At 37.9% G+C, this 12069-nt stretch overlaps 1 protein-coding gene across 1 annotated transcript in view; it reads left to right on the top strand.

Moving 5' to 3' along the window:
• Positions 1-5829: 5829 nt before the first annotated feature.
• The window catches only part of LOC149812226 (uncharacterized), a 41955-nt gene continuing 35715 nt past the window's right edge, over positions 5830-12069 (top strand). Inside the window, exon 1 of the mRNA XM_089993007.1 lies at positions 5830-5901. Within this exon, the coding sequence (XP_089849133.1) occupies positions 5830-5901 (72 nt within the window). The remainder of the gene's footprint in view (positions 5902-12069) is intronic.

The following is a 12069-nucleotide window of genomic DNA, read 5'->3' on the forward strand; positions in this document are numbered from 1 at the left end:
CCCAAGAATAATAATCATGCAATAAATTTGAAGAAACGAAACCCAAGGAATGATAACTGCTTATTCCAATAATAAAGCATAGTTCTGGCCTTTTTTTTGCAGATCGAGTTAAAACAGAACCCAACAATAACAATTAATCAGCAGAAAATATTTTCAGGCTCATACATATGTATCAATCTTGGGTTGCTATGGCACCACAACATGATTAAAAAATAATGTGACTAGGACAGATTAAATCAAAACAAATATGAAGTCAATCAAAAGAATAGAGGAAGACACAAGGAACAGGAGAACGAGAGAAGAGTTGAAGGGTCTTAATCAACGAAAAAAGGAGACCCACAACACCCAGAGATTTTAAGGAATCCAAGAAGATTTTTATGGGAATCGAGGTTAATGAAAGGAATCAGGAATAATAAAAAGGCAAAAACGCAGATCTGGAGAGAAAATCAGATTTAGGAAAAACACAGATCTGGAGAGAAAATCAGATTTTGGAAAAACACAGATTTGGGGAAAATCTTTCGAGGAAGAAAGATGAAAATAAGAAGGATGAGAAGAGGAAGATGAATACTTGAAAGAGAAAATCAAATCTCGGGGGTCACAAAGACTTACCAGCTTTGATCCAGATCAATGGCTCTGATAACATGTTAGATTTAGGGTTCTTGAGATTTCTGCAGGGAGAGAAAGAAGACAACAAAGTATTGGGGTTGAATGCACACGATTCCCAAACTGGGAAAATCGGGCCTCTTTCTTTTCTTTTATAACTGAAACTGTAGTAATAAGATACATTCCAAAAATACCTCTGGTTACATATGATACAAAGGTATTTTAATAAAGGGGGTATTTAAGACAACAAAAAGAAATAATAATAAACAACATAAGATAGATCAATCCAGATCCAGATCCATCTATCCACCCGACTCATGGTAATATCTAGAACAGCTAGAAGTCAAGGAATACAATAAATCATATAGTTAAGACAAATAGAGAATATCAAAAAATGGAATCTGGCAGCCATATCCACAATTGATCCTTGTGTAATTGTTCTTATCCAACTGATCCAAGATGAATTATTTCAGTCACAGTAGTCGGTCCTGCAGGGTAAGTGGCCCTGCAATTATATGATTGTGCTGAAATATTAGACGGAACATAGATAAAGATGTACATGAAGAAAAAAGTGGTGTACGGTTTACACAACAACCTTATTCTGCTTTAATCCAAAACGTGGTTGTATGCTTGGATATATAACTGACCTTACAAATATTGTCATTTAGAATAAGCCTTTACTTCATTTACATTAGCATATAAAATCTTTCCTCTCAAAGCATGATATGAAGGCATCTTGTATCCAAGCCCAACATTAGTTATAGCATCCACCATGACCTGAAAATAAAATGAATTTGCCGCATTAAAAAGAATGCAAACATCATGAAATCATTCCACAACCGCGAAATTCGCTTGCTCAACTAAATGATGATGATTCATAGCAGTATAAATGTCGGGTTGTGCCCCAGGGACAGTCCTAGGAGGGAAACAACTCTTAATAGAGCCTCTAGCTCTACCTCTTCTCAAAGAACTCCCTCCTACCCTTTCTCTTTGTCTTCTTTTTGTGTTTGCGACACTACTACTAACACCAACCATACCTTTTTCCTTTGCTGCAGAACTTCCTACTTCTAATGCTACGCTAGGGGCTATAAAATTAAAAGTAAAAAGCTCATCTACGTCCTCCCAAGGTTGCACATACCCCATTTCTGTCTCACTCATCTCATTTTCTTATTTTTTTTCTCTCAAACTAGTAAGTAATTGTTGGCATTGTCATTTTAAGGCAATAAGCAAAGTCATTGATGTGCAGGATGCAACATTTAGATGTGTCTCAACTAAATGATGCTTCAACTGAGAGATACCACTTGAAATATTAGTATGACAATAGTTGCACTTGATTTTCAATTGGTTTTCACTCATTATTTGAGTGCCCCATTGTCATACCAGATCATTTGATGTCATCTTCCTAGGAATGGTAGTATATGGGGGTGGGTGCAGGGGACAAGGTCTCCACCCCCGCCTCGTCTCAAAATTTTGCCCTATATTGCCGCCTTCATCCCTGCATGGGTTTTGATTTTAACCTCCATCCCTAGTCCATTCCTCGTTTCGTGTCCGCTATCCCCGATCCAAACAGGACGAGGCGGAGTGGGGCCCCATTTTCTCGATCCTTCTGCCTAGAAGGAGATGAGAGAAATGGGAGCTCATGTGGCTCATTAGAAAAAGGAGGGGAAGGAGAGAGGAGAGATTCGAGAAAATGTTTTATGTTAGGGTTAGAAATATATATATATATATATATATATATATATATATATATATATATATATATATATATATATAAGGGTATAATAATAATTTTTTTACTGAAAATTGGGGACGGGGCAGGGTGAGGGAGGGCGCAGGCAAGAGTAAGTCCATCCCCATGCGGATTTTGATTTTAACCTCCATCCCCGGTCCAAATGGGGTGAGGCAAGGCAGAGCCCTATTTCCCCTCAGTCCACTGCCATCCCTACATCTTCCTCCTAAAAAGCTCAATAAGAAGCAAAAAATAGGATTTTTTTTACCTTAATCAACTTTTTGAGTGAAAAAATGGTAGAAATGCACTCTTACTCAATGAAATCGTAAAATCCCTCTACCTTGCACATGGATCGGTCCCCAAATCGCTCTCACGGTCCTAGGGTGTGTGAATACCTCTCTAATGGCCTCTACACAAATGAGAAAATCAGCCCTCAATAGGTCTTTAAAACTCAAAACTAAAAAAATTAAGTTTCGAACATTTTTAAGTGTGCCACATCTGTATCGTACGATACATGCGACACATATGATACAGATATGATACGCATTCATATCACAATACAAGTGTATATCACATCAATTTTCTTTATGGTAACAATATGTATCGTACAATACAGACAACCTTGGTCATACTAATTGAAAGGGTATCTACAACGTATAAAGAGGCCTTTAGCTCATCATTCAGGTTTGTGCACTCCTTTAGAAAGTAAAAGCAAGAAAACCAATTTATAATACGACTACAAATAAAGGCCCACAAATAAATACTAAATTGACTGCTAATACCCCCCAAAAAAACTTCTGAAGTACACCCACAGAATCTGAAAATCTCACTAAAAAAGTAATGACATAAGTCTTACAACTATGAGCAACATCACTGATCACAAAGATTTGAGTGAACCAATCCATCAAATCACTATTCAATATTCACCATGGTAGCAGATATCCACAATATTTTCAAAATATTGTGATATTATTCTTGTAAAAACATAAATGATTTTACAGGCAAAATCATGTGATGTTTTGAAAATATCGAGAATTTCAATTTATCGTGATAATCTTAGGACTTTATATTTATGTTTTATGTTCATGTTTTATTGCTTCTTTGCTTAACATATATATTTTCTTATTTATATTTATATTCATGTTTATTATTTCTTTACTTAACATGTATTTTTTCTTATTTTTCAACTTTTTTCTTTTTTTTATTTTTCAAGATTTACCAAATATTTATTGAAAAACAATAATATTCCAAGATCTTTCCTCGCCGAGACATAACTGAGACCAGTGTTGTTAAAAACGTATCCCAAGGCAAGGGCCCTTATGCCTTGAGGCGCATGTAAATAGCATCATGTCCTAAGGCGTACGCCTCAAGGCGAGGCTTGTGCTATTCCAGTATAGGGTCAAATGGTGGTCAAAGCCCCCATTTGACCCAAAATAAGGGAAAAGAGAGGGAGACCCTGACCCAAATTAAGGTTGGAGCGTCTCTCTCTCTCTCATTGTCGCTCTCGTCTTTTGTCTCTCGCTCTCCCTCTCTCTGCCGAAAGGAAGAAGATGAAGAAGATACATGTACTCTCTCTCTCTTGATATTTCTCGGTCTATTACATGTGTGCATGCAAAAAAGTGTGTCGATCCTTTTGATGTAATGTTTGGTGAAGATAAATGGATTTTAGTGCTTTAAGTTAGGGGCTTTTGTGTGTTTGTTAATTCTTGCATTCTTTTGATAGTGTTAATTTTTTGGCATTCTATTGCGTATATACATGCAAAAATGTGTTGGTTGACCCTTTTGATATAGTGTTTGGTGAAGATAAATGGATTTTTGGTATTTTTTTTATTTATTTATATTTTTAGATATTTTTTAAAGTTTTTTTAAGTTCTCAAAAAAAATTTGAGGCTTCCGCTTTATGCCTAGCCTCAGTTTTTGGTGGAGCTCTACGCTATGCCTCAATGCTTTTCATAACATTGACTGAGACCAAATATTTGTGACTATGTTGTTCACTAACTGCATTCCAAAACAAAAGATCCAGAGTCATGGAGGAATGCAGTTCACATTTGCCAACACCAATTACTGTCAAAGGTAGATAAGAGACCAAATCTAACTATTTTTTTTAAAGTATTCAAACCTTGACATGACATCCTATTGCATCGATTTTAAATGCAATATGAATAAAGCCAAGAACCACCTTGTTATTATTGACGATGTCATGCACAAATTTGTTATCATCTGAAAAGTGAGTCAAGTGACTTTCGAACTCAGTGCAGCTATTTTCCAACAAAAGTCTTGGACAACAAAAAACTTCATTCACATGAAAGGGATGTATAACATGTTCATAAAAAGAAATTTAACAATTTGCAGTGCTAATATTCTACATTTATACCCAATAATATCATAATAAATGTTGTTTCTTATGTGGATGCATGATCATCTGTTTGAACCTTCATCAGGTTGAATGAACCATCACTGCAATTTGCAGAGGGGTAAGTCAATCAACCACCTCAATATGTCTCTATATCCGACAATAGGCCCAAAATGAAGCATATTACTACAGGTCTCCTTCCCACTAGTATGCAGACCGTGCAACCAGCCACTGTATATTCTTCAGGGTGCGTGATGCAGTACAAAGTCAGCATTTTTCATCATTATAGATTTATGGTCCTCAACACCTTTTGTGACATGAGACCTATTTTACATCTATTCCTTCGTTTTTACTTTGCTTCATTTCACCAAGATTTGAAAATGATTCAATAAATCAACATCCAGGGACTATCTCAGCATTGAAGTTATGTTCAAACTTGCGCCATGCAAGGCCTGGTACTGGGTGCACACACCGGTGCACCCCACTGTGCCTATATCCCATCGATGAATCCCTTTACCATATCAGTTTGTCTTCTCTGTGCCATGCCTGCCTTGCATAGTGGCTAGTGCAGCAAACATTCCATACCCAACACTTCCATAGCACAATTCACTGCCGAACTGCAGTCCAACAAGTGGCTTATGCTCTAGCCAAGACAGCGAAAAAACATATAATGTTTAATTCTTATTCTATACAATGTTAAGGATCGCAAACATCTACAGGAGTAAATATTCACTAGCCGTATAATGTGTTCGCACATATTAAGAAATGGTTGGCATGTGCTCGTACAATCCACATAGAAACATGATGCCAAACATCTTCTGGATGAAGATACACTGCCATTGGAACCCAGTCAAAGCTCCTTCGATCTGTGTTTCGTGCACCTATTATCGGATTAACTTCGGTCAATGACGCATCATATTAAAAGAAATAATAAGATACCGCTCCTCAGATGCACAGCTCATAAAAAATGTACAATTCATGTAAGATGAGCAGTAGGAAATATCACTCCTTGTTGGATTGGTCCGCTTCTGGCATCGGCTCACTGTGACAGGGCAAAACCAGAGCAGACTGTTATTTAAAACAGTAAAATTACAGGGGGTGGTGCATACCTGATCCCGCCATTGTTAGGCTGTGGTTACCGGAGATGGAGGTCGCCGGAGGTTCTTTGCTCAGTCGGGCTTCAGCCACCACAAGCGCAGGCTTCCTTAGGCAGCCGGTGAGTAGTCCTATCTCCTCCCTGTAGCCTTACCTTTTCACCCACACAGGGTCGCTCATGATACCCTGTATATATAAAGTATAGGGTGGGAATGGTTTGCGTAACCGTTCCCCCTTATCCTATGTTGGTTTATCGGATGGATCATCCCTAATGTGGGGATGTATCCACATCGTGGATAACCACCACGTCAATCGTGGTGGTTAATCCAACATTCTCTCACTTGATCCGACGATAAACCTTTTAACTAGAAAACCTTATGAGAATAACTTGATGAATAGATTGGCCTTTATAGTCTATTTTATAGGTCCTTAGTGGAATCTCTAATCCTTATGAGAATAACAATAACCATAATGAGAATCAAGAACAAAAGTGATCATTTTATTTATATGCATATGTCAAAAAGAGTTTAACAATCTCATCATCATTACATGTTTGGAATATAATCCCGGAGCTAGCCCTTTAGTAAGAGGATCAATGATCATCTCTTTGGTACCAATATTAACAATATGCACTAAATGATTTTTCGTCCTTTCTTTAACAACAAAATACTTCAATTCCATATGCTTACATGACGTAAAACTTTTGTTGTTATTCGAAAAGGACACCGCAACTTCATTATCACAATAGGCCTTCAGTGGCTTCCCAATGGAATCGACCGCCTTTAACTGTGATATGAAGTTCTTTAATCATATAGCCTGCGAAGTAGTCTCGTAAAATACTATGAATTCTGCCTCCATGGTGTGGGCAGCAGTGGTCGTCTGCTTTCCACTCCTCCAAGAGATCGCGCCCCCAGCAAGTAAGAAGACGTACTCAGTAGTAGACTTTCTACTATCAAGGCATCCTCCTAAATCTGCATCTGAGTAGTCAATGATCTCAAGGTGATCAACTTTATGATACGTCAACATATAATCTTTTGTCCCTTGCAGGTACCGCAAGACTTTCTTGGCAGCCTTTCAATGGGGTAAACCTGAGTTAGACTGAAATCTGCCAAGCACCCCTACTGCAAAAGAAATATCTAGTCGAGAACATGTTTGCGCGTATTGCAAGCTGCCAACAACTGATGCATATGGATAAGCACTCATATGTGCTTTATCAATATTGTTCTGTGGACAATCCTTTAGGCTCAGCTTGTCACCCTTTGATATGGGTGTTGAACTAGGAGAACAATTCTCCATCCCATATCGCTTTAACACCTTATCTATGTAAGATCTTTCGGAGAGGCCTAAAAAACATTTTGCTCTGTCTCGACGGATCTTAATGCCAAGAACATAAGTAGTCTCACTCATATCTTTTATATCAAAATGTGATGCAAGAAACTGTTTTGTCTCTTAAAGCAACTTTATATCGTTGGTTGCAAGTAAAATGTCATCCATATACAACATCAATATAATGAACTTACTCTCAATTTCCTTGGTATAAACATTGATCAATAAAGTTTTCTGTAAACCCGAAAGTCACAATGACTTGGAAAAATTTAATATACCATTGTCGAAAGGCCTGTTTAAGTCCATATATTGATTTGTTGAGCTTGCAAACCAGACGATCATTTTCAGAGAAACCAAGAGGTTGTTCCATGTATACCTCTGCATTCATATCCCCATTGAGGAACGTTGTTTTCGCATCCATCTGATGTAGCTCTAAGTCATAATGAGCTATGAGGGCCAAAATTATCCTCATTGACTCCTTAGTTGAGATATGAGAAAATGTCTCATTATAGTCAATGCCCTCCATCTAGGTGAATCTTTTAGCAACCAATCTTGCTTTATGGCTCTCTATGTTACCTTTGGAGTCCTTCTTGGTCTTAAAGACCCATTTACACCCTACGGGCTTTACTCCCTTAGGTAACTCGACAAGATCCCACACGTGATTTTTAGCCATAGAGTCTAACTCTTCTTTCATGACTTCTATCCAGTGTGTAGATTGTTTGCTTTCAACAGCTTCCATAAAAGTCAACGGGTTATCATCCATATCTATGAAATCACCAGGCTCTTGAAGGTACACCACATAATCAGGATGTATAGCAGATCTCCTAATTCTTGTGGATCTCTAAATAGGTCATTCTTCAAGCTCAGATTGAACATGATCATCATGTTCGTGCTCTTCTATATTGTCCATAATAGGTTCACTTTGAATTTGTGCATTAACAATCGAATGATCAACCACATCATCATTAGGAATAATAATGTGGTATCTTTCGATGTTTTCCTTAACAGGTGATGAAACTGGTTCATGTACTTCCTAAAAACCAAGGCTTTGAAGTGCACTTAATCCTACTGAACCATCTTCTAGGAATTTTGCCTTATTCGTTTCAACAATCTGTGGTGAGTGAGATGGGCAATAAAACATGTACCCTTTTGATCTTTCTGGATAACCAATGAAATATCCACTGGTTGTTCTTAAATCAAAGGCTTTAATGTGAGGGTTATACAATTTAGCCTCTGCAGAACATCCCCATAAATGCATATAAGACAGTGATGGTTTTCTACCTGTCTAAAACTCATAAGGAGTTTTAGGCACAGATTTCGTAGGAACCTTATTCAAAATATGCAAAACAGTCCTTAAGGCTTCACCCCACAACTTTATGGGAAGTGTTGAATAATTTAGCATAGCTCTGACCATTTTCTTAAGCATACGATTTCTCCTTTCAGCTACATCATTCTGATAGGCACTACCAGGCATGGTATATTAAGGCACAACTTCTTCCTCTTCGAGAAATTGTGCTAATTAAATATAACTGACAAATAATTGCTAATTAATCATCCCAAAATTAGTTATTTTTATAGATTAAATTAAATGCCAAAATAATTCCCAAAAATTATCCCATTTTATTTATTACAAATTTTTAAAAATTACGCGAGTATTATGGATCTGGTGACCATTGGGTGAATGAATGTCCTAACAAGAAACACAACCAGAAAAATGCAAATAATCCTGAGCCTAGAGTTGAGAACGTCATCCAAGTTGAAGATGAGTGTACCATCGCAGAAGCACCAATTGTTGAAGCAATGGAGATGATGAATGTGGTGAAGGTGACACCTATCGTCGAACCACCCATGAGTAAGAGGTTAATGTACTTGAAAGTCCTTCTGAATGGGAGATTCGCCAAGGCATTGGTAGACACAGGTGCCACACACAAATTTGTTTCTCCTAAAGAGGCAAAGCGATAAGGGTTATAATGGAAAAAGAAAGAGAGTTGGATGAAAGTAACAAACTCTTAAGCCAAATTCATTTATGGGGTTATTCGCGATGCATCGATGTGAATCCTGAGTTGGTCTAAAAGGGCTACATTTTTTTTAGCTTTAATGAATGATTTTAAGGTCATCCATGGAAAGGACTTCATGTGAAACAACGAGGTAGTGTCAAGACCTGATCTGAATATTGTTAGTTTTGAGGATGATAAGTAGCTTTACAAGATTGCCACACTGCCTCTGGATAAGTTTTGCGAGTGCTTGTTGTACACGGTCCAACTAAAGAAGGGTCTCAAGTGAAGTGATGAGACCTTTCTCGTAACGATCTGCAAGATTAAAGAAGAGGAAAACATTGTTGACGTCTAACTGGGCTTAGCGCCAGTATTGAAGGAGTTATGTGATATTATGCTCGTGGAATTGTCGAGAAAGTTACCTCTGCGATGAGAGCTAGATCAATTGCGCACAATGACACCATACCACATGACAACTGCTGAGTTAGCAAAATTGCGGAAGCAGTTGGATGACAACAAGAGGCCTGGAGAATTATTGAAGATCTTACGAGTTTTGAGTCATCTGTGGGAGTGTATTAGGTCAAGGTCGACCTTGTACCCTATAGGGTATGATGTTATCCTTGACTTGTGGACTGAGTCAAGCTTGACCTTGTGCCTTATAGGGTCTTTTTTCTTTTAAATTTGTTCTTCTTGTCCTTTTTTCGGTGCTCTTCTTAGGCTAGGCGTTTGGGTTATCATGGTTGGTTGTTTGGCTAGCCAAGGCCTATTAAGCCTGATGCAACTTTTTCAATAGAGTATTTTTAAAATATATTTTCAATAAAAATGTTTGTGCAAACCGTGCATCAAATCATAAAAACTGGCTCACACTAGTGGTGAAGTCTGAGTCAAACTCAAGGAACAAAAAATACTTTGTATTCAAACACAACTAACTACTCTTTATTGCCAAAAATAAAATCAATTAATTGAGTAAATAAGGGAGAAAGTGCAGCCCTCTGCGGAGGACTTTAAACAAATGAATAAGCGGACTTATTACAAATCCAATTAAATGAATAAAATAAAATAAACCCTAATCTAAAAATAAAAGAAGTTGTCTTCAGTGCTTCAAGTCTCTAGTCCCTTTGATCTTTGCTTAATGTTCATTATCACTATTCATGAAGGGCTCTCTTGAGGAGCTCAAAGGGCCTTTTGAAGGGCCTTTTCAGGACCTTAGAGGGCTCGAAATAGGGCTCATCACACATCCAATCACTTATCTGCAAAAATCAAAAAAAAAAAAAACAAAGCGAACAAAACTAGACAAAAAATGAAGGTTAGTTCACTAAAAATTCAGCAAACAATCTAAATATGAGCTAATGTAACACACTGACTAAAAGACAAAATAGTAAAACTAACTTTTAACAAATTTATGAAACAAAATTCAGAACTAACTAATGATGACTATTAACAACTTATCTAAGAAAACAAGGAAAACACTAACTAGATAACTACTTAACACACATATAAAAATAACTAAATATGGACTATATAAAAAATTTGTGTAAAGCGAGCAATCTCATAATACAAACTAATCAAGTCTAATTAACTATAGACATTAAGCACTTAAAAGAATTTGGTTTATACTAACCACTAAAACATATTAAATCAACTAATACTTAATTACCGAATTAGCTAAAGAAACATGTGAATGAAATAAGATTCAATTGCATTGGCCAATAACAAAGTAAGTGATAATGACATGAAATAAAGAAAATCTAATGCAATACCCTACAAGTTATATGCAACACAAAGAATGTCTAAGGTAAACAATTAATGAGATAAACTAGAAAAGAAATCTAATGTTGCCGGAAACGTAGGGGGGTCGACCCCCTGCTGCCGGAAATGCAGGGGGGTCGACCCCCTGCCGGAAATGCAAAGGGTCGACCCCCATCCGAAAACACAGGGGGGGCGACCCCCTGCTGCCGGAAATGCAAGGGGGGCGACCCCCTGCTGCCGGAAATGCAGGGGGGCAACCCCCTGCTGCCAGAAATGCAAGGGGGCGACCCCCTGTTGCCCGAAACGCAAGGGGGTCGACCCTCTGCTGCCGTAAATGCAGAGGGGTCGACCCCCTGCCGAAAACGCAAAGGGGGCGACCCCCTGCCTGCCGGAAATGTAAGGGGGTCGACCCCCTGTCGACGGAAGCGATTACTTGCGCGTCGTCGGGCGGTGGCGGGAGGCTGACGGGGAGTGGCGGCTGGCGAGCGGTGGGGGCCGGATAGAGGCCGACGGGCGGCGGGAGGGAGAGGGCGGCGGGCGGAAGCAAGACAGCGAAACAGGAAAATAGAAAGAGGGATGGGATTAGGGATTTACGCAACATTTAGCGACGGCTTAGCGACGGAATAATTCCGTCGCTAAGCCATCGTAAATCAAAATACCAAAATAGCGACGGAATATATTCTGTCGCCGAATTCGTCGCTAATTAGCGACAGCAAAATTCCCTCTCTAAATCCTTCGCTAAAATGGTTTTCTTGTATTAAGAATTAGCGACAAAAAATTGTTGTCGTTACGGATTAGTGATGAAAGTTGTTTCCTCGCTAATCCGTCGCGAATTAGCGACAGATTCATGAAGAAAGGTTTCTCTAGCTAAACTGTCGCTAATTAGCAACGGAAAAAATCCGTCGCAAATTTCCGTCGCTAATTAACAATTTACTTGTAGTGCACTAATGAGATAAGAACTAAAAAAACTAAATGAAATCAACGATTGATGTAGTGAAATAACCCAATGAAATAAACTATGTTAATCGAAATAACTTATGGGATACATGACTAATGGGCTTAACTAATAAAGCATAAAAGAAGAATGTCCAATGAACTAGGCTACTAAAGAACAACAACTAGTAAACTGGTATATATATATATATATATATATATATATATATATATATATATATATATATATATATATATATATAAACAAAAATTATAAAAAATGAACA

The sequence above is a fragment of the Nuphar pumila genome, chromosome 17 (genome assembly GCF_984573655.1).
Source record: "Nuphar pumila chromosome 17, dmNupPumi1.hap1.1, whole genome shotgun sequence".
Taxonomy (NCBI): Eukaryota; Viridiplantae; Streptophyta; class Magnoliopsida; order Nymphaeales; family Nymphaeaceae; genus Nuphar; species Nuphar pumila.